Raw genomic sequence first — 26,186 nt, forward strand, 5'->3', positions numbered from 1 at the left:
TAGCTGATTTATGAATCAAATGTTTGCCTACATTTTTTTTTTAAGTAACATTTGCTTACAGCCAGAATAATAGGGTATCCATTGGATAAATAAATGTGAAATAAATAAATGTGAAAGCCCACCATTCCACTTCAGCCTGGTCCCAGGGACCTAGATCATGCTATATTATGCACTGCAGGCATGCACCATGAAGCCGCAGCCAATAGTAGCTCCACAGTGAATGTCTGTTGAATGTGCAGGTGTGCGTTGCTACCCTTAAGTTGAGGTGGCCAATTTTGGGCGACATGAAGGATGGCAGAGTGGGAGGCCTGGCTGATGGAGGCACAATCCACAATATGCTTCCTTTGGGAAACATCTCAGTAGACTGTGCTTCAACTTAATGCGTGTGCGTGTGGGTGGTTGTCAGTACTCAAATTATGAGGGGACTGGACCTTTAAGTGTTGCTAACCACAGTATATACCGTATTTTTCGCTCTATAAGACGCACCAGACCACAAGACGCACCTAGTTTTTGGAGGAGGAAAACAAGAAAAAAAAATATTCTGAATCTCAGAAGCCAGAACAGCAAGAGGGATCGCTGCGCAGTGAAAGCAACAATCCCTCTTGCTGTTCTGGCTTCTGGGATAGCTGCGCAGCCTGCATTCACTCCGTAAGACGCGCACACATTTCCCCTTACTTTTTAGGAGGGGAAAAGTGAGTCTTATAGAGCAAAAAAAACGGTAAATGTTTTTAAATAAATAATGTTTAAAATGAAATTCGCACGCCATAACCTTAGATATATTCCAGCTTTTGTCAAATAATGCCAACTAAAAACAAAAGTACCCAAAGTGGGCATATCAAAAAGGGGCTATGGCCCATTTGCACCCCCTGCCCCACCATCCTGGATTTGGAGCCCTGGTGGGGAGTGCCATTTTGATTTTCTTTCTCAGGCAAATAAAACATTTGGGGCGCTTTTTGTGCACAAATTTGCATTTACTAACATGTGTTTCCCCATCACGCTTGATAGATTTCCACCATTGTCAACCCCGCTGAACGTGTAGCACCTGCTTCACTTGTGCTGTGCAAGGGATAAGTCCAGCCTTGAGCATCCACCATTGTATTCTAGGGCAACCACTACCTGCTCTGCAAAGCTTGTGGAGTTTGTGTGAGGGATTTTTCCAAAGCAAATGAAGAAAGGCTGGGCACATCAAACAAGCAAGAATTATGTAGAATGTGCTGTCACAGCCAGGTGAGGAAGAGGCAAAGGCAGCTAGTTTTTCAGCAAAGCCAATAAAATGGCCCTGCTTCTTTCCTTCTCTCCCTCTGCTGTAGCCTGATAGAATTGGGACCCCACTCAACATCTTGTGGGAGAGTGGGATATTGTCTGTATAGCCAGAGGCTGTTTTATAGACACTGTTGATCTTCCTCTCTCCGCTATCCACAAATGCCAATAGGGTTATAAACAAGCATATATATGCAGTGTATGGATCCAGTTCTATTAGGCTGCAATGGAGGGAAAGACAGGAAACACTAGCTCTTCTGAGAAAGGTTGCTTTTTGCATTGTTCTTATGCATATACAGAACCCAGGACTTAATTTTAGCAAAAGTGTCAGATTCCTACTTAGTTTGCAGTGTTGAGACATGTAAGCGTCTGAGTTACACAGAAAAATCTTTTTGGGGCATAGATGGTCAGAACAAGAATTACAGTGGTACCTCGCAAGACGAATGCCTCGCAAGACAAAAAACTCGCTAGACGAAAGGGTTTTTTGTTTTTTGAGCTGCTTCGCAAGACGATTTTCCTTATGGGCTTGCTTTGCAAGACGGAAACGTCTTGCAAGTTTGTTTCCTTTTTCTTAACACCGTTAATACAGTTGCGACTTGACTGCGAGGAGCAACTCATAGCACGCGGTGTGGTAGCCTTTTTTGAGGTTTTTAAAGACTTTGGTGATTTTTGAAGCTTTTCCAAAACTTTCCCGACACCGTGCTTCACAAAACGGAAAAAATCGCAAGACGACAAAACTCGCGGAACGAATTAATTTCGTCTTGCGAGGCACCACTGTAAACTAAAGAAGGAAGCTGCATTCCCTGACCAGTGGTGAAAAGCTTGCCAACTGAGCAGGGGGGAAATGGTTCAACCTGCTCCTATGCTTTTAAATTCAGCTTAGGTAATTTGCAGAATCAGGGGTGAAACTTTTCATGGTACAGAGTTAAGCATCATTACCTGCCAATGTCTGCAAGATCAAGCAGGTGTTAAAGACACTGGAGCAGGCAGTGATATAATAATAATAATAATAATAATAATAATAATAATAATAATAATGACGACGATGATGACAACCTTAGTTGTCAAGCAGGAAAAGCTAAAGGCCACTTTGAATGCTTAGGCCCAGAGACTTGAGACTCTCAGGAGTGTTAATTTCTCCTGTACCTTTAACAGCTGCATAACAGGTAGAAACGTGTGAATTTTCCTCCCATCACTGTACCATGTTGGGAAAGCTGCTCTCACCAATTTCCAGCGAAAGGCACAACAGCTCCTGCAATGGCCTTGTTGGGGGAAAAAGAAGTGTGGCTGGCTGGCTGGAGAGTGACCAGGCCTTTCTTGAAACCAGATTGTTGAGGAAGTATGTCATGATTTGCTAAACCCCTCTGATATGTAGAATGGAGACAGAGCAAATTGTATCCTTCTGTCCTCTATTCTGGATGCACGTCAGAAAGTAACCACGAGCAGATATTACCCTCCCCCGACCTATTCATTAAATGCAGCGTCTATTGCTGTGCTCTTCCAGGCCCCTTAGGCGCATGGAGTTCTAGGCTCGACGAGCTGTCTCCGCCAGAACTCAGGCTCTGCACACGTTCTAACAGACACAGGAGGACACGTGTCGGCCACGGGCGGAGCCTGCCCCCGCAGCCTGGCTCCCGCCCTGTGCATGATCAGTACGGGAAGGGGCCGGGGCGCGGGCATCTCTGTCGACACGTGTGCTTCTCTAAACACTTCTCGGTCACGGTTACAGGCACTCGAGGCTGAGCGCCCTTTAAAACACGCCGGCAGGACAACTTTCGATGGCACCCCGTTAACTGGATGATTTATCCCTTTTGGAGAGACCCGGGTTGTTTTACGCGCCAAGGAGCGCGCCTTCCAGGCTTGCACTCTCCACGGCTTCTTCGAAGCGAACCTGGACAAAGTGATCCCCCAAAAATGGCCGATCCGAGGTCTATGGCGATCCTGGGCTCGACCAGGCGGGGGCAGCCGCTGCTTTCCCTGCGAGTAGCGCCGGATGTCTCGAAGTGGGATGGGCAGGGCTGAGTAACGGCTCCCTTTGTGTCCCCACGGCATGCCCACGAACTTTGGGGGAGGCCGGTGGAGAGCGCCTAAGATCCCGGGCGATCGGGGCGGGGAAGAGAGAACTCACTTTTCCTGCAGAAAATGCTGCAGTTTTACGTGCGCACTTACTTGGGCGTCAGAAAAGCCCCGATGAATTCCAAGAGTCTTACTCCCGAGTAAACACGGCGGAACTTGATTTGATCTTTATGCTCTCAAGCAAAAAAAGTGTATTCTCATATGCATTGACTGGAATTCTCAAGGAGGCACGCTTTGCTTTCTGAATTTAAAGCACAGCAGTGGACTCTTTTGGGCCGAGTTTAAAACGCGCGCGCGCACGATCTTGCAACTTATTGTTCAGCGTTGCGCGTTTTCCTTTCCACGGCTTGCATTTCTTAGCCCCGCGGAGAAAACTGGAGCTTGAGACAGGCGCGCGTGCTCAGGGCTGGGCCTTGAGAACAAGGGGTGGGGTGGGGGCACATCCTTAGGGTAGATGTTTACTCGGACGCTCCGTCCCCACGAGCGGGCTTGCGCGTGTCGCGGCCCGCACGCGGGAGGCGCAGGCGGGGAGGAAGGCAGGCGCCGCCGTCGCTCGCCGTCCGCTGGGCGGGCGATGTCTGCAGGCGGGCGGTGCCGGGGGCGGCGCCGACGGCCGCGTCCTGTCCCCGGCCGGGCAGCGAGGGAGGGACTGGTGGGAGGCAGCCGCCGCCGCCTGGCCACGGCGGCTCCGTACTCTCGACGGGCACCCAAGGAGGGCTCTGCCGTCCCCGCCTCCCCGGGAGCCGCCGGGGATGGGGAACGCCGAGAGCGGGGAGCCGGGCGGGGGCTCCGGGCTGCTGCCGCCCCCGCCGGGGAAAGTGCCCATGCCGGACCAGGGGGAGCTGGAGGAGAGATTCGCGATGGTGCTGGTGAGAGATCCCTCTTCCTTACCCCACCCCCGCTCCTGCTCCGATCCCCTCGTCGATCCCTCACATCCCCTTCTCGACGCTGCTGCGGGTAGATTCCGTTGCAAGGCTCTCCTCGCTTGAAAAATCTCCCTAGTCCATCTTCGCTGCGGGAGAGATTCCTACCCGCCCTCTCGATAGGAACGGTTTCTCCTCCCTCTCCAACTTTTCCAGACACTTTTCCTGGCCCCCTCAGATATGGGATACCATTCTCTCGATCTCTCCCCCCACCTTCCGCGGGGTTTGCAGCCCTGGTGGTTGCATCCAGAACTCCCCTTGTTGGGGTCTGCAGATCTCCCACCCTGGGCTCTTGCCTGACCGGGGCTCTCTGGTCGATTCCTCCGCAGGACAGATTACTCGCGGTTGCTGAGATGTTCCGGTAGCTCCCCTTCTTCTTCACCACAAGAGTTCCCAGAAGTTCTTTCCATCTCTCTTTCACCCCGTTCTCCGTTCGTTTTCGCCAGATCCCTCAACTGTTCTTACCTTTATAAATCCTATCTATCTTCTTAGAGTCTATTAACTCATGATTCTGACAGATTCCTCCCCCTTTTGTGGCACCATTCTGAGTGGATCTCCCTTGTAGGGCAGTCAGCTCACACTGGGAACTTCAGCGTTATCTTGGCCCATCGCAATGGGCCAGGAATCCAGGGTCCAGTGATCCTTAGTCCTCTTCCACAGCTTTTCTCCATCTCCACATTCTGACCCATGGCATACCTGATCCTCAGTTGAAGTGCCTTCTTCCCCAGATCCTCTTGCCCATCTGCCTTGACCTCTTCCACACTTTGATCACTCCACCCCACAATCTGAGGTCCCATTTTTGTTCCAGTGGGTTAGCTCTTCCCACTTCCTTTTCAGCTGTGTTTCAAGCATCTATATCCCCCAATTCCTTCAAAATCTTCAAACCCCCACCAAGACTGGATTCCTGCTTCCATGCATTAGGATCCTTCTGAAGTAGAACCGTAACATCACCTTGCTACCCTCAGCTACCCTAATGGAGCTGCATGACCCCCACCCCCTGCGCTTGCCATCCTTTTCCTTGGAACCATTTATCTTTCCTTGGTTGGCCTCTGATATCCCGTCCCCCTCAGTCCAGTTTCTCCTTGCAGAACCCTGTGGATGATCCCTTTATCAACCAAGAGGCCTTGTTTGCTTGTGTTGTGAACCAGTTTTGTGAGGAGTGGTACTGGCAGGAATGTGGAATACCCCAAGTGCCCCTCAGCATCACTGTACGCTGTTGGCATGCATCCTGCAGAGGGCATGTAGGTGGTGGGTTTGGTGAGGATTTAAACTCTTGTGCTTGGAAGAAGGAAGGAAGCGGACCTGATCTGGAAAGTTATGAGACTACCTTCTTGTGTCTCCACTGTGTCCACAGAAAAGGCCACTCTTCACTTGTGGGTGAAAGGAATTAGTCTCTGATTGGATAGCTGCTAGTGGCCCAATCTTTGCCCAGGAAGAAAGGAAGAAGAAGAAGAGGGATCAGGAAAAGAGGAGCAGAGAATATGGTCTTCCTAAGCAGGGTCTGGATGGTGCTCCTTGTTGTGAACCTTCTTGTGAGATCTGTAGAATATGCCCTCGCCCTTGGAGCAGAGTGGCTGACCTGTTTAGCCCTCCAGATGCTCTTGGGACTCTTAACTCCCATCAGCTCCAACCCTGCATGGCCAGCGACTATGTGAGTGGTAATCTAACAAATCTGGAGAGCCATAAATTGTCCACACCTGCTGAAAAGGGCTTTGAGTAGGGAAATGTTCCATTTTTATGCAGGAGGCCTAGGATAAGCTTAGTGTGCCAGGCCAAGCTTTGTGAATGGGTGACTTCCGTGAATTCAAGGACGTATTCACCTGATCATTTCACCTCTTAAAGTATTCTTATTTGTGTCTTTGTCTGTATAAGTTTTGCCTTTTGGAAGACTGCAAGGCGGTGGTTGTGATCTTCATGAGTAGAGGCTTCTGGAGGTTGAAACCAAATCAGCGCAGGACTGTGACAGTGCTCCTGTTTATACATAGCATATGTTTGGGGAAGTTATCTCAAAGTGCGGTGTAATGATTGGGTGATTGGTTGATCTGTGTTAATTGCTGTGATGGCATAACTGATAGGGAGGAATTCATTCCACAAGAACTAAAGCCAGAAGAGTAGAGAGTGGCTTTGTGATTGGTCCTTAAACAGTGGAAATTTGACCATTTTTAGAACCAGAGTTTGTGCCGCCCATTTACTCATATGGAACATCCCAGTGGATGGCCCCAAGGGTTTCTTGGGAACAAAGGGACACTTCTGTGGTCATCTTTCTCTTTGCAAAGTAAAATTGCCTTTCCTTCCCTGGCTTTTCCAAGGAGATTCTCTGCTTCTTGACTTTTCATAAAAAGGTTCTGACACATCGGATGTGACTGTTGAGATTCAGAGACTGTGGCTGAGCCGTTAGAGATTCTGGTTGTGTAGAGAATGCTTGGGGATTTCTGGGGGATTTTTTCCTTCTTGATTGTGGAAAGTATGTTTGTTTTTTTCAAAATTCCACTCCAACGATGTCAGAGTGACAGGAAGCTGACAGCATGTGACACATAGTTCCCTCCTCTGTCCATTCTCCCTACAGTGGTCATGCAACTGTTTGAATAGTTCCATTTTCACTCTGATTTGTAGGAAAAGGGGTTTTGTTTCAAAATCCACATGACACAGGGTTGTTGGTAATACATTGAACGTAAGGAGCTTATACTGAGGCAGATCATTGATCCAGCCAGTCTAATATTGTCTGCTTTGAATAGCAGTAGCTTTCTGCATTAAGATCTTTTCATTTCTTTCTTTAAAAGAGAGCAAGTTTCTAGCTCTCATTGTTTTGAATATGTTCTTGGAAGCATGTGAGCTGTGCTTTCTGAAATTTCAAAAAACAGTGTGATGTGGTAGTCATGGGACTGGGCTAAACAAGATTTCCAGTGGCTGTGGGGTTAGAACTCATGTCCGGTATAGTTCTTTCAATTCCCATGACTATCAAATCAGAATATATAAAACAGTAAACATTGCAGTTATGCAAAATAGGTGAAAGTTATGCACCTTTGTGTAAATTATATTGGTTACATAATTTATTCATGCAGAATTTGAATTCAGTAGATGCAAATTTGTAGGATTTTTTTTTTTGTATTTTGAGTATGAATGTGCGGACTATTCGTAGCCCTGGGCAAAAGTGGAACAGTCTGCATTCATGAAAGTATCAATCTTAATAGCCAAAGGCATGAAGAAGAAGAAATCCATGTTATGTTCCTGTATATTCACAGAGGCATTCATCATTCTGATACTGGTGATTTATGATTTAAGCAGATGTATAGTACTTTTTCCCCCCTTCCCTGGGGCAGGATTAAGCATTATGCTATGTACGTGGTTGCAGAGGAGGGCACATATCAGAGCTCTATCTGTAGTGTAATTTGAGAGCCCAACTGAGTCTGTATCGGCCAACAATAAAACTTTCCCATTGTGCTACAGTGCTGAAGCAGCTAGTGATAAATCAGATGGATCCACTCTCCAATCTAGGTGCAATGTAGTTGGTCCGCTGTCCATTCCAGTTTTGGTGCACCAGTCCTGGCATAGACCAGTTCCCCAGTTCTTATTGCTGCTATCGACGGGTCAGAACTTTGGAGTTATGGAAAAGCAGTGATCGCATCTGCTCTCCTGTTCGCTTCCACAGAGGTTCTGTAATATTCCCTGCAGTCCATAACATGGTGTCCCGTCTCTAATTCCGTAATGTAGGGCAAATGGTTGTACGCTCCGCTCAAGTGAAGTATATGGTGGTAAAGGTAAAGGGGGCCCTGACCGTTAGGTCCAGTCGCGGATGACTCTGGAGTTGCAGCACTCATCTCGCTTTACTGGCCGAGGGAGCCAGCATACAGCTTCCAGGTCATGTGGCCAGCATGACTAAGCCGCTTCTGGTGAACCAGAGCAGCACATGGAAACACCATTTACCTTCCCGCCGGAGCGGTACCTATTTATCTACTTGCACTTTGACGTGCTTTCGAACTGCTAGGTTGGCAGAAGCAGGGACCAAGCAATGGGAGCTCACCCCGTCGTGGGGATTCGAACCGCCAACCTTCTGATCAGCAAGTCCTAGGCTGTGTGGTTTAACCCACAGCGCCACCCGCGTCCCTATGGTGGTAGTAACCTGCCCTAGATGAGGGACAGAGGGACCATGGGGGTAGCATTTAACTAGGTGTTACTCCTAGTAGACCCACTGGAATTAATGGACCTAACTTAGTCATGCTCATAATGTCATTTGGTTTGTTCTGAGTAAAAATGTGGTTGACTTCCATCCCAGATGTGCTATCTTGCCCCTGCAGTATAGGTTGAGATGGAAGACAGAAACATGCCCCTCCCCCATGTGCACAATGCTGTGCTAGATCATGATGTAATGTAGCACAGGGAGGGCTTCAGGGCAGGAGGGGGTGTGATAGCCTCAGACATGTCCACCCCCTTTGTTGCCCTCCTCCTTCCAAGCACTGGATATCAATTATATGTCTACCTGATTTCAGTGTAGACCGGAGAGGTGGGAGAGGAAACTGGGGAGAGAGGTGGGAAGATAATGCCCAAAGTTACACACTTGACAGACTGTCAACAGCTATGTGTATGTCAGGCCACACAGGGCCACCTGTGACACCATCTTGGGTAGACCAGCAGGTTGCACTAGCAGGTTGAGGTGCTGTGATGTTTGAGAGAAGCATAACTTGTGATTGGTGGTGATGCAAGTTAAAAGAAGGAAGGGAAGATTCCCAAGGGATCATTGAAAATGCTTGAAAATCTACTTGTGACTTCCATATGATTTCACCCATGTATTTAACCAACTGGGAAACATTCTGTTGAAAACAACCTGAGAATCGCATCTTGAATTTTGAGGTCAAATCACAAATTAAAAACCAGATTTTTAAATTGTATTTTGAATTATTCTGTGTTATGAGACCTGACCAATATTGTGCTTTGAACTGGATAGCTTTGGAGGTGGGAATAAGGACTGGGAGTCAACCCGCTCTTTCAATTCCTTAAAAAGGATGCGGAAGCTGTGGCCCTCCAGACATGGCTGCACTTCATCTCCCATCAGCCCTAGCCAGCATAGCCAATGGTTAAGAATGATGGGAGTGGTAGTCCAACACCATCTGAAAGTCCAGCAACATCTCCCCAGCCCTATTTTAAAGTGGATTGCCAGCTGGCCTCCTTGAACAACCACCACCAGTCTCCCCACCCATCTCGCCTGCCTCCTGTGGGCAGCTGAAGGCTCCAGCTGGTACCCATTATGAAGCCTGAATTGTCCTTCCAATTGCAGATTCCTTCATTATAAGCCAATTTAAAGTGCCACATCACTGGGAGGGTTATCATAATATTGTTTGTGAATTGTATTGTCTGCCATTTACTTTCTTGAGTACAGTTTAAGATTCTGGAACTGACCTTTAGAGTCATGAAAGGCCTGGGCCCACCCTTCCTTTGGGAGAAAACCTTCCCTGCACAAGCTCTCCTGCCCTTTGAAATGGGCTGGGAAAGCCATCTTTTTAAATGTCATTCAACAAGCGGTGACATGTGTGGGGGCCGGGAGTGTATTTTGCTGGACATATGAAATTTCTTTACCCAGTGAGGCCTGCAAACACCTTATCATCTTTAAAACATTTTTAGTTCCCAAAGCTTTAAACACGTCTCTCAAAACTGAGTTATAGATATATAGACGATCGATAGATAAGATATTTTTAATAATTTAGTTGTGTAATTTTAGGCTGTTGCAGACAGCCAAAATCATGAGGGATGCTGAAGGCCCGTGAATCTGAACTGCAACTAAGGATTGGTTTTACTGTGGCATCAAAGTTCCCTCCCATTGAGAACCTTTCTCCCGGAGATGGTACTTTTCTAGCTGGAGGGGATGTTTGGACGGAGGAGTACCTCCACCTATACTGAGAAATAGTATAGCACAGGCAAAGATTTGCCATCTTAGTGAGAATAGGGGCTAGTGTAGGTTTGGGGATAACATCTTGCCAGCAGGCTGGATCCTGAGCAACCTCAGCTGCTCCCATGGGCCACTTTGGCAGGTGGGTTTGCAGAGTGTGGTCTCAATTGTTTCCTTCCTTTGCAACTCAGCAAAGACCTGTCTAACCCAGAGCCTTTTTCCTGCAGTGGCACAACCAGGTAAGATAAAGGTAAAGGGTCCCCTGACCATTCCGTAATTCCAGTCGTGGCCAGCTCTGGGGTTGCGGCGCTCATCTCGCTTTACTGGCCAAGGGAGCCGGCGCACAGCTTCTGGGTCATGTGGCCAGCATGACTAAGCCGCTTCTGGCAAACCAGAGCAGCGCACGGAAACGCCGTTTACCTTCCCGCCGGAGCAGTACCTATTTATCTACTTGCACTTTGACAGGCTTTTGAACTGCTAGGTTGGCAGGAGCAGGGACCGAGCAACGGGAGCTCACTGTGTTGCGGGGAATCGAACGGCCGACCTTCTGATTGGCAAGCTCTAGGCTCTGTGGTTTAGACAGCAGTGCCACCCGCGTCCCGGCACAACCAGGTGCCTGTGAGAACCAATAGCCCTCCCAACATTGTTTCCCAGCAATTAGTATTTGGAGGTCTGTATCCATGAGTAGCGGCCATGAATAGCTTTATCCTCTCATGCACACACATGCCCTGCCTCCAACATCCTTGGGCAAACTGGCTGCTTCTTATATCTTTGTGCGATTACCATGAAGGTCTGGAGGCTTCCCCCACACCCTGAATGTAGTTAGAAACCTCTCCTCAAACAGGAACTCTGGCTTCTCAGGGGTTTTGATTGTGAGGGCAGTTTACAAGTGTGGACAAACAGGTGTTTTTTTTAAAAAGGCTTCCTGACCTTTGACTAATGATCTTGCACCTCGGGATGTTGTGACATAGCTTGTGACCTCTACCCCCGGTTTAACCCTTCACATATTCAGGCCTGAACACGGTTTAAGAATGTGTCCAGTTCCCTTTTAAAGCCTTAATAATTATGTTATTTATACCCCATCCATCTGACTGGGCTGCCCTAGCCACTCTGGGCAGCATTCAATAGGATAAAAACACAGCATGCACCAAACATTAACAACTTACTGATACAGGGCTGTCTTCAGAGGTCTTCTAAAAGTTGTGTAGTTGTTAGTCATCTGATGGGAGAGCGTTCCACAGGGCAGATGCCGCCACCAAGAAGGCCCTCTGCCTAGTTCCCACTAACCTCACTTTTCGCGGTGAGGAAATGGCCAGAAGGCCCTTGGAGCTGGACCTCAGTGTCCAGGCTGAATGACAGGGGTGGAAACACTCCATCACATCTCATGGCAGCAAAATCCACAGCCAAGGTGCCCGCTGTGTGGAAAAGTACTTCCTTTTGTCTGTCCTAAATGTCCCACTATTCAGTTTCATTGGGTGGCAGGGAGAAATATTCACTCTGTCCACTGTCCCCATAGCTCCAAACCTTTGCTCTCAGACTGTTGCTGTAGCCCCCTAATCATTTGGGTTGCCCTTTTCTGTACCTTTTGCAGCTCTACAATATTTCTCTCTCACACACACCCCTCCCGAAAGATGTGGCAATCAAAACTATACCTATTCCAAGTGTGGTCAGACTGTAGATTCAAAGCATGGGATTCGCTCCCCACCCCCAGCCGCTGTCCACTGGGTTGACCTCCAATATCCCTTTCATATAACACCGGTCTTGAAAGACCTACAGTGACTCCCAGTGCGTTTCCGAGCACAATTCAAAGTGTTGGTGCTGACCTTTAAAGCCCTAAACGGCCTCAGTCCAGTATACCTGAAGGAGCGTCTCCACCTCCATCGTTATGCCCGGACATTGAGGTCCAGTGCCGAGGGCCTTCTGGTGGTTTCCTCACTGCGAGAAGCCAAGTTACAGGGAACCAGGGAGAGGGGCTTCTCGGTAGTGGCACCCGCCCTGTGGAACGCCCTCCCACCAGATGTCAAAGAGAAAAATAACTACCAAACTTTTAGAAGACACCTATTATTATTACAGTGGTACCTCGGGTTACAGATGCTTCAGGTTACAGACACCGCTAACCCAGAAATAGTATCTCGGGTTAAGAACTTTGCTTCAGGATGAGAACAGAAATCGTGCTCCAGCGGCGCGGCAGCAGCAGGAGGCCCCATTAGCTAAAGTGGTGCTTCAGGTTAAGAACAGTTTCAGGTTAAGAACGGACCTCCGGAACGAATTAAGTACTTAACCTGAGGTACCACTGTATTTCAAAGTCATTCCCTGTCAGTTCAGGTCATATGATTGTATCTGAGAAGTTGGGATTCTTTGCCACACCTTAAGCCACATTTGGCATTTTATTACCAATTCATTCAGTTTGGTGTGAACCTTTTGGATCTCTTTGTCATCCCTTTTAATTTTCCCCACCATGAATAATTTGGTATTGTCAGCAAAGATGACCTCAGCAGTGCACAACCCTAACTTGGGGACATTTTGTAAGAAAACAAAAAGCATTAGTCCCAACACAGAACTTTGAGGGGGGGGGTGGGTCCTTATCCTGGGGCAAGGGGAGATGGCTTGCTAAAAGACAGACAGATCTGACCCATGGGCTATAATCCACTGGGAAGATCTTTACAGGCCCTCTTAAAAGAACAGGTCCTGCATTTTAGCAAGGCTCATACAGAATTTCCCCAGGAATTGTATTCTCCGGAAGTCAGTGAAGGATGTGGAGTGCCATTTGACTTTAACCCCTCAAGCACCAAAACCCCTTGGCTGACTCTGGGTGCAAGAACATTTTTTGTGTGTGTGTCTCCTTTGAAAGGGTGTGTGTGTAGAATTATGAGAAAGTGCCAGATCACATTTATGCAAAGTTGAAATCTCCAAAGGCTCAAATTAAAATGGAATGAGGTGACTGATACTTCTCTACACTTTAGATTCACGCTTCAAGTAGCTATAGTTTGTAAAGTTCATTTTAGCAACTATAAAAGCTAAAACAGTGGCTGGTCTTTTCCACAGAGAAGCAAAAAACCCCCAACCCATGCAAAATAGAGGCTGCAATCCACCTTATACCTAGACCAGGGAAAACCCATTATTACTCGTTGTGATCAGTTGTCTTTTAAGCTTTAACTCTCAAAGCTTACAGCACAGTATGCAAGATCTGTCTCTGTTCTCCTACTTCCTCGCTTTTTCTCTCTCGGCTTCATTTTAAAAAATACAAAAAATATTATTATTAAAGGAAAAGAACCCAAGGAGAAACCTTATTCAATGGAATCCAGCTGCCTGGCTGGGTTGTGTTTCAGAATTTGGACTTCCGGTTTGGGATTTCAAAGGGAGCTGTCTCTGGCAGGGGACTGAATTTCCCACACAGCCATAGACACAATCACTAAGGGGATGGCGTAATAGAAGCATATGGCATCCCTCCCCGTGCAGTTAATTCCGTACAACGCTGGGTAGAAAAAGGGTGGAAATAGCTATCGGTTTCCTCTTGGCATTCTTCCAGCAGGAGAGAGAAGCTCGTACATCTTCGCAGCGTCCCATCTGGAAGAAACACCCAGGGCTTTATTCTGGCAGGGGGACTTGAATTCCTTCCTAGTCAGAGGGGGAACGGAAACTGACGTTGAGGGGGAATAGCAGACCGCAGCCTCCCAAGCAACCCAGATAGACTCCCCGCAAAGCAAGCGGAGTCGTCCAACGAGGGGACCGGTTTGGAAGAGCTGCAGGTTGGGTGGGTTCTCAAGTCTCAACGGAGACCCAAATGCTTAGGCCTCATTACGGATTGCAGTCACATTGCATCACTTCCCTGAAAAACAGCATCTCATCGAGGGGGAGGGCTTACTTTCGGAAACTTTATTCCACAAAAGATGGGAGCCTTTGCTAGGGTAGGGGGCTGGGGGATGAGCCAGGGAGCCCTGCCTCTGAGAGGACAGTGCTGTGGGTTAGGCTGAAGTGGGAAGGTGGGTTTACTGGCACTCTGCTCTAGCCATGCGGATACCCTGCTTGGAGGATGCTGGCAAGACTGTACCTTGTGGTTGCTTAGCAACCACAGCCTATCCTGGAGCAGGCAAAATGGCTGCCTAGGCTTAGGATGAAGCTGGTCACGGGCAAGAAATGGTGCGTGAAGCAGGGCAAGAGTTCTGTATCTAAATCAGGGGCTTGCAGGAGAGGATTCTGTGCGTTCCAGTGTGGGAGGATGGGAGCTAAGAAGCTTGGCTGCAGATTTTACAAATGAAGGCCCCCTCGGGCGTCCCGTCATTGAATGCTTCAATCTGCCACCAACATGTTGTGAGGGTGTAATTAACGCTTGAAAAATAGCAATTTAGGAATAATTAGAAAGCAGCTGCAACTAATTCCAGGCTTGCAATGCTTTGGCTCCTCTGTTTGGATCTTTGGCGAAAATGTTTCGAACAATGGGGAGGGTGGTGGAGAAGAACCCTGATGTTTAAAAAGCAGTACAGCCTAATTGTTGCTTGTTCTTTTCTGAACACTCTTTGAAAAGTAAAGCTGCTGTCATGCTTCTATTGTCTGTTAGTTGAAGCCATGCTGGAAATACTTGCATTGGAGGATAGGGCATGAGTTTGTGAATTTTAAAAAAACAACAACAAAAAAACTTGCCCAAGTTTTGCCTTGTAATAAATTATGAGGTTGCGTTGCCTCTTCCCAGTGCTGTGTTTTAGAGCTTAGGGGAGTGTAGAGCAAAATCCTGGCTCCCAGTCTCTCTTTTAGCATTGCCACTTGTTTCTGTCAGGGCTACTGTAGCTTCAGCAGACAGACATCCAACAGGTACAGCATCTTCCCTCGTGTTTGAAGGTGTGGGGATAAAAATCTGTGGATTTTTTATATCTTTCTACAGCAGTTGATGGTACTTTTCCTGGGTGATTCTTTGGTGGTCAAGCACTTGGGGGGGGCAGAAGGGGGATTTAAGAGTTTGATCACCTTAGACTTTTATACTGGCTTTGAGAAATCTTTTTTGTATTGTGTATTTGAATTTTATTTTTGCAAGTTGCTTGGATATGTCTTGTGGAAAGTGATCAATAACCAAAACACATAAATAATGCTTGCCCTGCAGCTGTTTAATGGCACAAATGCTTTGCCCCCCCAAAAAAAGTGGAATAAAAAGACATGCGGACTTTTATTTGGAACCACAATATAGCTGGCCTTTCATTTCTTTAACCCATACACCATCTAAGACTCACATCGGTATGCAGAATTAGGTACTATTCTCATTGTCCTAAGCAGATACCTTAGTTTAGCAAGCCAAAATGTCATTTTAACAGGCAGTCCATGTTTTCTAAACACTCATATAATGTGAGAGATTATGCAAATGCAGTTTATCTGCAGGCCTTTTAACAACAACAACAGCAACATCATCATCATCATCACCACCACCATCATCAACAGCAACATTTAGATGCCTCTCATCTGACTGGGTTGCCCCAGCCACTCTGGGCGGCTACCAGCAGAATATTAAAAACACAATAAAACATCAAACATTAAAAACCACCTGATACAGGGCTATCTTCAAATGTCTTCTAAAAGTTAAATAGTTGCTTATTTCCTTGACTTCTGATGGAAGGGTGTTCCACAGGGCAGGCGTTTCTACCAAGAAGACCCTCTACCTCATTCCCTGTAACTATATATACTGTTTCCAAGATGCATTTTGAAGGAATATGGAAGTGCTTTTATTTGCCAATTACTGGGAAATTAGAGGGTTATGGAGATTCAGCCCTCGGATGCCATAGGTTTTGGCCAATAAGTAACAGCCTTTGGCAGTTACAGAAAGGTAGCCATGTTGGTCTGCCATAGTCAAAACAAAAAAATTTTTCCCTTCCAGTAGCACCTTAAAGACCAACTAAGTTCTTCAGATACACTAAGTTCTTCAGATACTTCTTCAGATACTAAGTTCTTCAGATACTTCTTCAGATACTTCTTCAGATACACTTCTTCAGATACTTCTTCAGATACACTTCTTCAGATGTGTGTATCTGAAGAAGTGTGCATGCACACGAAAGCTCATACCAAGAACTAACTTAGTTGGTCTTTAAGGTGCTAGCTTTTGGCAGGACTGTATATGTTCTGGGCTGCTTAAAAAATGAAGAGTTCTGCATCAAGAACCTCTCAGTCATGCAAGCTTGCGTATGTTTGCTTATTTTACAACTTTTTTTCCTTCCACTGACTTAAGATGGGATAAGGAATTGCACGTACTCTGAAACATCACATCTCCGCCATATGAAAGCCCACTTAGTTCTCTCCATGGCTCCTTCGATTTCACCAGGCACATTCCAGCCTAGTTTTTGCAGTCTTGAGGAACAGAAGCTTGCTTCTTTCCCCCCCAAAAAAAGGAAAGCTGAGATTAATGGGACATAGAATTCTGTGTCAAAATACCAACATCTACACGTCCCATGCATTTGTGGGGTGCCCATGGCTGAGAGAGGGGGAGGGTGGGGGGCAGAACTGATCCTGAAACTCTGCTTCCTGGCCCTTATGTTACACCAGACATTGTTTGTGTCATGTTTTGAATCCACAGGACTAGAAACTTGGTATCAAAGAAAATCAAAATTCTTCTGATGCCACCAAACATCAAAATCCAAGACAGTTTGAGCCTACAACACCAATTCTGGTCCAGCTGCGCTGGCTAATGGTTGCTGGAAGAAGAAGAGTTTGGACTTGATATCTTGCCTTTCACTCCCCTTAAGGAGTCTCAAAGCAGCTAATAATCTCCTTTCCCTTCCTCCCCCACAACAAACACTCTGTGAGGTGAGTGGGGCTGAGAGACTTCAAGGAAGTGTGACTGGCCCAAGGTCACCCAGCAGCTGCATGTGGAGGAGCGGGGAAGTGAACCCGGTTCACCAGATTACGAGTCCACTGCTCTTAACCACTACACCACACTGGCTGGACTTCGGGAAGAAGCGTGGGGACTCTGACAGGGTCCTTGAGTCCTCCCACCTCCTTTGGAAAGCCTAGTTAGTGCTTTCCCAGCTTTGGGAAGGAGGTTGAAGTGCTATAGCACCCTGCCAGGGCCCCGTGCCTCCTTCTCAAAGGCCAGAGCCTCGCTTAGCTGGCTTTCGGAAGGCAATGTTGAGGAGGTGAGGAAGCATCAAATTTTGGCTTTGCTTCCCCCCCTTACATGCAACTGTGCACAGCCCACAGGTTCCATGTCAAAGTGCTCTTGTGGCCCGCTTGGTCTGAAAAGTTGGGCTGCCCTGGTCTAGAGAATGCTGAGCAAGATGGACCAAGCCGGCTTCTCCTGTTTCTGATGCAATACAGTGGTACTTCTGGTTACGTACTTAATTTGTTCCGGAGGTTCGTTCTTAACCTGAAACAGTTATTAACCTGAGGTACCACTTTAGCTAATGGGCTGCTGCCACGCCACCATGTGATTTCTGTTCTCATCCTGAAGCAAAGTTCTTAACTCGAGGTACTATTTCTGGGTTAGTGGAGTCTGTAACCTGAAGCGTATGTGTTATGTATTGAAGTTCTCACCCTGGGCCAGCAGGGGGATACTGTAGATAGTTATGCAAATAAGGGATTGAAAGTGACGTTCAGTGATTGGACAGTTTTAGAAAATGGTTACAGTTACGTTGTACTGGAGCTCTATATAAGCAGGCTGACTGAACCGTTCAGTTCAGTTCTGGCCTGTGAATAAACAAGAGCTGTTTGAAGAATCGCTGTGTTGTCTGATATGTTCACCCACAACTTAACAGTATGTAACCTGAAACGTATGTAACCCGAGGTACCACTGTATAAGGCTATTTCATAGCTTCCGTTGTTGCCGATGAAGCTGCTGCTAAAGGCAGAGCTCAACGAGACAATTTAAGTACAGTGGTACCTTGGTTTATGGATTTAATCTGTTCCAGAAGTCCATTCTTAAACCAAAACCTTTCTTAAACTGAGGCGCGCTTTCCCTAATGAGGCCTCTCTCTGCTGGTGCCCTTCCACCGTTCAGATTCTGTTCTCAGACCGAGGCAAAGTTCTCAAACTGGGACACTATTTCTAGTTTTGCTGAGTTTGTAAACCAAATGGTTCTTAAACTGGACTGTTCTTAAACCGAGGTACCACTGTACAGTGGTGCCTCGCAAGACGAAATTAATTCGTTCCGCGAGTTTTGTCGTCTTGCGATTTTTTCTGTCTTGCGAAGCACGGTGTCGGGAAAGTTTTGGAAAAGCTTCAAAAATCACCAAAGTCTTAAAAAACCTCAAAAAAGGCTACCACACCGCGTTCTATGAGTTGCTCCTCGAAGTTAAGTCGCAACTGTATTAATGGTGTTAAGAAAAAGGAAACAAACTTGCAAGACGTTTCCGTCTTACGAAGCAAGCCCATAGGGAAAATCATCTTGCGAAGCAACTCAAAAAACCAAAACCCCTTTCGTCTTGCCAGTTTTTTGTCTTGCGAGGCATTCGTCTTGCGAGGTACCACTGTACTAGGAATCTTAGAGGAGAATGACTGTACAAGGCCATAGCAACTGTGGGCCCTGTAGCAAAGTCATTGTTTGAGATGGTATTTGTATGGTGCATCTGGAGTTCCAACAGCGGTAGATTCACACATGTGGCACATGATGTGTCAACCTTACTCAATCTAAGGTGGTTTGGGCATTGTCAGGGCTTGAATGGGAGACGACTGGAGAACCATGTGCACATTGACAGACTATACATTCAATATCTATATTGTGGTATGAAGTTAGCAGGACTGGAGAAATCTATTTTGCAGCCCCATCTGTGAGCTTTGGGGAATGTAGCCAGGAAGGGAAGAATCAAGAGCAGAACAGATGCAAATAATGATTTTGCATGGGGCTTACGTTTGTCCTTTAATCCAGCACTGTTGATGATCACACTCACCGCACAAATGCCATCACTGATAATTACCCTCTTGCAGAGCCCATGGTGTGTTGATACCCAGGCCTAGTTACCGGTCGATGCTAGCATTCAGTTCTTCCACCATACACAACTTTGCACCATGTGCAAAACAGAATGACTGCATTTTGTAGGTTGCAGGGGGTGGCTCGGAGGGCGGACAGCACAAGGCAGTGTGATTAAGTTGACGATTATCCCATGATGTGCGTTAAGAGGGATGGGTGGAGTAAGAATATAGTGGAAGAATCATCTAATGACTGCATAGCTTACAGCAGGGGTAGCTAATGTCATGCCCTCCAAATGTTGCAGGACTACAACTCCCACCATCCCTGACCATTGACCACACTGGATGGAGCTGGTGGCAGTTGGAGTTCAGCAACATCTGGAGGGCACCACATTGACAACCCCTGGCTAACCTGTGAAGTAGCCAATCATGGCAAATTTTGAAGATGAGGTCTTTAAAAAGAGGCTCCAAATAAGTGGATTAATTCATGTTGGAAGCTAGGGCTGTAGAAGAGTGGAGGAGAAATTCCGTTTGGTTCATATTTTAATATGTAAGCTGAAATGCAGCTTTCTCTTTAAACTTGCACTTTTCTGAACATTGCAGTGTAGTTTGCCAACCAAAAGAAGTGCACAAAAATGTGTGTATTAGGGGAAACTGCATATATAAACTGCATCTATGTGGAAATAACATACAAACATGCATTACTGTTACGTGAAATGTGTGTTTTAGGCAAACTTGCATACAGAAATGTATGTATTGGGGGAAGCATGCTAAAATGTTGGCGAATTTTGGAGAGGACTTAATTGTAAACTGGTGCAGAAATGTGGGAAATGAGAAACTGGGAGAAATCAAAATTGACAGATCCTTCCCTCCCTGCCTAGGGCTGTATCTGCATTAGTATGTTTGAATTACGCCCAATTCAAACTTATGGACTCACTGTTAAGACTGTTTTCATGGAAGACAATTTTAGTCGGCTACGAGTGATTGCTTAAGAAGAAGTACAGTGGTACCTCGGGTTAGAGACACTTCAGGTTACAGACTCCGCTAACCCAGAAATATTACCTTGGGTTAAGAACTTTGCTTCAGGATGAGAACAGAAATCGTGCTCCGGCGGCGCAGTGGCAGCAGGAGGCCCCATTAGCTAAAGTGGTGCTTCAGGTTAAGAACAGTTTCAGGTTAAGAACGGACCTCCAGAACGAATTACGTTCTTAACCCGAGGTACCACTGTATGTTTGAAGGGCAAAAAGAACCCATTGGCCCTAAGCATCTTTGTTATGTGTTTCCTGTTTATGGGGGATGCACTTGCCAGAGGAAGGCATGTTGCTTCTCTGTGAGTCACATCTTCCATTTTCCTGATATTTAGCCACACATGGAGGGGTCCACAGATTCTGGATCATAAGAGATGACATTCTGTGCTATAACTAAATTGATGCCCCCATGCTTATCACTTTGAACAAACTGCAGAACCTGGATTTGATGGCAAAGGGGTATGGGGAGCAAGCAGGAGGTAGTTTAGGATGTATGGACAGGAGGAAATAGCTAGGAAGCCTTTGCTTCACAGCATAACATCTGCACTGGAGAAAAGATTTGCTTTCCGTTTCCCTGGAAATCCCAAAGGCCAGCTTTTGCTTGCCGGTGATTTATGAAAGAAAAAAACTTTGTTGCCATAACTAAACGCAGGCAGATTTAGTTCGGCCCTGTTTTTTAAGGGGCTAACCCTACACATGATGTGCAAAATTGTGCAGTGGAGCCTGGGCAATGTTTATTGTTGTTGCTTTAAATGAAAACCAGCTTGGGGAGGGGATGATTCTGAGTGGAGAAGCAGTGTGTGCCCACTTAATGCTTTCCCCACAAACTATTTTCTTACGCTTGCGCACAAAATGTTAGTCATGCATAGAATTCACCTGCTGAAATAAATGAACTTAAGTCCATTGATTTCAGTGGGGCTGCTCTGAGATCACCTTTAGCCTGTGATGGAGCCAAGATGCCCCCTATAACTTTTGGGCACACTCATTTGCTTACTCCGACAGTGGCCCTCCAAAGGGAAGGGGCCATTGGTCAGTGATGGAATGTGTGCTTTGTATATCTCAGGCACAGACTCAATCTCTGGTATCTCCAGCTAAAGGATCTTGGGTAGCAGACCTGGGATTGTCAGCTGCACAAGACCTTTGAGAACCACTGTTACTCAAATGAGACAGTCCTGGGCTGCAATGGAACTTGGTTTAAGGCAGCTTCATTCATTCAAAAACACACAGCTGGCAAGACAGGAGTGCAACAGGAGTGCATGTGCCTGACAAGTATACCAGTAATGGAACACATACTGTTTCATCACATTCCCACGTTATGTTGGGTGTACACCCAAACAAAATTGTCCATGTCTGAAGCAGCTCTTCAGAGCCTTTCTTGACACGCCTTGAATGTGTGCTCCCCTTTTGCCCAGTTTTCAACAGATGACCACAATGTCGAATCCACAAATCTAAAAATACTGTTTTGGCAGCGTTGCACTTGAAATAAGGGATGCTGATTGCCGTGATGTTCTGGAATAAGGGGCAACCTTTTACCATTAAGGGCCAGAACGTAAAAGAGCAGTTAAAACTGGCATTTCTGGTGCATGCCTGAACCCCTGGGCTTTCAAATTCTCGATATCATATTTGCAGCCTGCCTTCTATTCAAATTGCTGGGGGCAGGGAGAACAGCTTTTATGTGTGCATGTGTTTTTAAAGCAAAGGAAATGCCGACTTGTGTGGTGTGAGCGGAACAGGACCACAAAGGCCGGAAACACAGGCGCATGGGCTAATGCTTGAGACGTTTCTGGCAGTATCAGCTGCAGGGATAGTTGCAGACCTAGGCATACCTGCTAGAAGAAAGCCAGTCCTGTTACACTCAGTGGGTCTCACACCTTCAAAGGTGTCTTTCAGGTTAGGCTGCTAAAGTGGGAAAGGAGATCTCTGCTCATGGCTGATGTTCTCAAAGAGGGGTGGTCCTCCAGAAACGTTGCTGGACTGGTCTCACAGATCTACAGCAAGGCCAACGGTCAGAAATGATGGGAGTTGGAATCCAGCCTTGTATGGAGGGCTGCAATCCCCCCCTCTCCACCGTTTTAAGATCATTCTGAAACCACGGGCAAACAAAGCTTTGTGACTCAGGGTGATATGATGAGGGTGCAGTCTCAGGGATTATCTGTTGATTTTTGGAATACAAGAATTGTTGTGCTGGGATCTGACTGATGGTCTGCCCAGAACAGATCACTAGCAAATGTTTTTCAAACAGTAGCTAGTCAGATACCAGTGGGAAGTTCACAAGCAAAGGATCATAACCCTGTCTAGCCCTGCTGTTAATCCCCTATGGAGGTGACCAGATGCAAAGGAGGATAGCATCCCATGCCTTTAACAATGGTGAAGAAGAGGGTTTTTTCTCTCTGCAGATGCAGCTACACATGCAGATATGTCTCTGCTGAAATTCCCTCTTCTGTATATCTATTAAAGCAGGGAGGGGGAAAGTGGTGGGCCCTCAACGCTGGCTAGGGTTGACGGGAGTTTGAGCCCACCAACAACATCTGGAGGACTACAGGTTCCTCATTGCTATGTTAAAGGAATAGGTATCTGCAGCCTTCTTTTGCATCTGGTTAGGGCTGCTCAGTTGCAACTCAAGTTCCCCCCTTTACATTTTCCATCTGCCACTGTATTTTGGGACCTGCTATGGATATATCGCACAACAAGCTAGCCAGGGAGAGGACATCTATGTGGGCAAATATTCTGGGAAAGAAAGGGTAGGAAAAGCCACAGTCACCCTTTGTTGTGTCTTGGACCCACTTAAAAGCAAATGGAAGAATTGCTGGTTTGCAATCCAGGAATGCTATATATGGACACCTCAGTCACTGGGCTTTGTTAGTCCACCGTGAGCATACTGCCTTTCAACAAGGAGGTTGCGCTTTTGGCAATCGTGGCCATTAGTTCTGTGCTTTCTTGCTTGTGGCTATCAAACTGCCCTGTGGCAACAACTTTCTTAAAAATCCCACAGCAGTGGTTCTTAGTTGAGTTGGGGAGTGGCTGATCCACAGCCCTGAATCTTCTACTCTGTTCTGCACCCCTTCCAACCAACACTCACATGCCTCTCTAGACACATCCTCTGGCTGCTTTTCTAGATACTGCTCCTATTCCTTCGCCATCTGAGCTGTTAATGGAAGAGTGCTTAGCTAGCCAAACCAGCCCTTATTTTGTCAGGGAGGTTGGACCTGTGGCCCTCCAAATGCTGTTGCCCCTCAGCTCGCATCATCGTTGGCCACTGGCTATGTTGGCTGGGGCTGATGGGAGCTGAAGAATGCCTGGAGGGTTACAAGTTCCCCGCCCTGTCTTAGCTCCAGTAGTTCCACATGTGAGCACGTAACAGCCAATCCTTGCCAGTATCACAGTAAACCTATCCGAATGCTTGAATCAGCTACAACCCTTCTAGCCCTTGGAGAAGAGCTTTAGGAGGCAGCTAATATTTGTTGAGGCAACATTAGGGCTCAACTTCAGCCTAATCCATGGTTGCTTACACGTGGGATGGGCAGAATCCGTCAGTTTTGGTGTCTCTCAGTTTCTCATTTTCCCAATCTTAAGTTCACTTCTCCTCTTTTCCACATCAGTCTGAAATTTTCTTTTTAAAGAAAAAAGTCCCTTTGAAAATTTATCAGCATATTTAATTTCTCTGCATATATAGACGCTTGCAATTTTCCTTAACACACATTATTGCAAAGTGATTTCCCCCAATGCAGTGCACCCCTCCCCCTACTAATATATGTATTTTTAGGCACACTTTACCCTAGTTTTGCAAAATTCAGAGAGGTGTGAATTTTGAAGGTCAGTGCTGTTTTGTTTTGTGTACGGTTTTGGAAAGTGTGAATGGGGTAGATTCATCTTTAAATGTGAACCGAATCAAATTCTTCCTCCACCCCTAAGCAAGGCACACCCACAGACAGACCAAAGTGGGGCTGTACTTTTACCCCCATACCTGACATTTCACCTGCCTTTCCTAACAACCATGCATTGCACACATTTGTCTGTAGAGATAGGCCAACACATGGCCTTCTCCTGACATGCAGGGGCTCCACGTGATTAGGACCCCTTGCTGTGTGGGTGCCCTGATCACGCAGAGCCTCTGGGATGCAAGGAGGAGCTCGTCTGTTGGCTTTTTTTATAGAGCAACCACACACAAAGCACAGTTGTTGGCGTTTTTTAAAAAGGAGAAGATTGGGCATCAGAGTTGCAGCACAGTTCCACTCTGGTCTATATGCAGGTATGTCCCTTATGCTAGTCTTGCAGATGTAGAGGCTTATGGGTGTCTTGATTCTGTGCTCTTGGTAACTCTTACTATGTAGATATGAACCCTCCTGTCTATGTTTATCCTATTCTGTGATTATTCCGTGTAGGTGCAGGAACTGGCACTGCATACTGAGTTTAGAGACTTTCCACTTTCTTTGAGGGCTGGCTGAGGTGGGGAAACAAGCCCACCTTGTTTCCAGTGTGGTGTAGTGGTTAAGAGCGGTGGACTCGTAACCTGGGGAACCGGGTTCGCGTCTCCGCTCCTCCACATGCAGCTGCTGGGTGACCTTGGTCTAGTCACACTTCTCTGAAGTCTCTCAGCCTCACTCCCCTCACAGAGTGTTTGTTGTGGGAGAGGAAGGGAAAAGGAGAATGCTAGCCACTTTGAGACTCCTTAGGGTAGTGATAAAGCGGGATATCAAATCCAAACTCTTCTTCTCTTCTTCTTCACCTTCCCAGCCCTTAATGACACAAAGAGGTTTGAAAGGTGACAAATGGTGCAATTTCAGAGGCAGTGGGAGGCGGGTAGGGTGTTTGAAATTGCTAGAGGTGGAGCTCCAGTGCTCTGTGCCCTGCCACTTAGATAGCAGAAGCAGAATCTTATGAAATATCAAGAGCATGCATTCATGTGCCTCATCTGTACAGCTGATGGGAATCCACCTTGTCTCTGTGCAGAAGGAATTTTGCTGCTGCAACTTCCACTGCAGAATGTACCTGGCCTTGCTTAGGTGCTTTTAAAATATGTCCACTCAGTCAGGCCTGCGCTTGGAGCTGTTGTTTCAGCAGTGATGTAGACCAGGGGTCAGCAAACCTTTTCAGCAGGGGCTGGTCCACTGTCCCTCAGACCTTGTGGGCGGGACTATATTTTGAGGGGGGAAATAAAAATGAACGAATTCCTATGCCCCACAAATAACCCAGAAATGCATTTTAAATAAAAGCACACATTCTACTCATGTAAAAACACGCTGACTCCCAGACCGTCTGTGGGCCAGATTGAGAAGGTGATTGGGCCGCATCTGGCCCCCAGGCTTTAGTTTGCCTACCCCTGATGTAGACCAAAAGCTTACCTCTGAGGTGCTGCAGGCGCCTCCCCTTCCTGGCTCTCTGCCAGGACCTGATCCAGACAAGTACTTCTGTGCAGCTCCCTCTTTTGAGTTAACTGATGTGCAGCTAGCTGAGGAGTTTGGTGGGGGTGCTGAGGAGTTTGCCTTGTGTCTGTGGCCCTGGGGGAGAGCCAGCTAGGATTCCAGGCACCGCTCCCTGAATCTCAGTCAGATGGGACTACTCTTAAGAAGGGCCTCCACAGAAGATCTGAATTCTGGGGAGGCAAACATGGGGAGAGTCTCCATCACTCAAAGTCCTGTGTCCTAAATATCTAAGGGAGCGCCTCCTACTCCTGGTGAGTAGGAACCAGGAGAGGTCTAGCGCTGGGTTCCTTTTCTTGGCTTGCTCCTTAATTTAAGATGTGATTATTTTATTAGGTTTCTAGAACTCTAGTTTAGACGGCTTTTGAGTCCCTTTAGTGGAGAATACAGCTAATAAGCCTTGGGGGGGGGGAAATGAATGAATGGATCTAACCCACTCCTTTGCCCCTGACCAGAATGAATAACAGTTAAACCATTCCAGACAGAAGCTGATGTGACTATTTTCCAGAGTTTCCCATCACTGGGTCTCCACAAGCTCCCTTGGTAATTTGTTCCATTGCTTGGCTATTATTATGGTTGGAAAATTTCTGCTGACATTTTTTGAGCTAAATCTTTCCTCCTGCAGTTGGAGTTCATTCTCCTTTGCCACACAGGAAAGGGGGTGTGAGCACAGCCCCCATAGTTGCTGCTGCCACCCTCCAACTGCGTCACTCTGATG

General features: G+C 46.9%; 1 protein-coding gene and 1 long non-coding RNA gene across 8 annotated transcripts in view; one reads left to right on the top strand and one right to left on the bottom strand.

Moving 5' to 3' along the window:
* Positions 1-3,105: 3,105 nt before the first annotated feature.
* Positions 3,106-4,505, bottom strand: LOC128405260 (uncharacterized). The gene is made up of 2 exons (XR_008328252.1): positions 4,228-4,505; positions 3,106-3,387 (listed from the first exon to the last, which is right to left on the bottom strand). It is a non-coding gene; the product is annotated as an uncharacterized LOC128405260 (long non-coding RNA).
* The window catches only part of FMNL3 (formin like 3), a 100,856-nt gene continuing 78,494 nt past the window's right edge, over positions 3,825-26,186 (top strand). For 3 of the 7 annotated variants that reach the window (XM_053371661.1, XM_053371654.1, XM_053371689.1), the window contains exon 1: positions 3,943-4,205. In XM_053371661.1, the coding sequence (XP_053227636.1) occupies positions 4,089-4,205 (117 nt within the window). In that variant the 5' untranslated portion in view covers positions 3,943-4,088. Of the gene's footprint in view, positions 4,206-26,186 lie in introns of all 7 variants that reach the window. The other 4 variants (XR_008328245.1, XM_053371672.1, XM_053371681.1 and 1 more) reach the window with 2 other exon arrangements.

This window comes from Podarcis raffonei, chromosome 2, assembly GCF_027172205.1.
Source record: "Podarcis raffonei isolate rPodRaf1 chromosome 2, rPodRaf1.pri, whole genome shotgun sequence".
Lineage (NCBI taxonomy): Eukaryota > Metazoa > Chordata > Lepidosauria > Squamata > Lacertidae > Podarcis > Podarcis raffonei.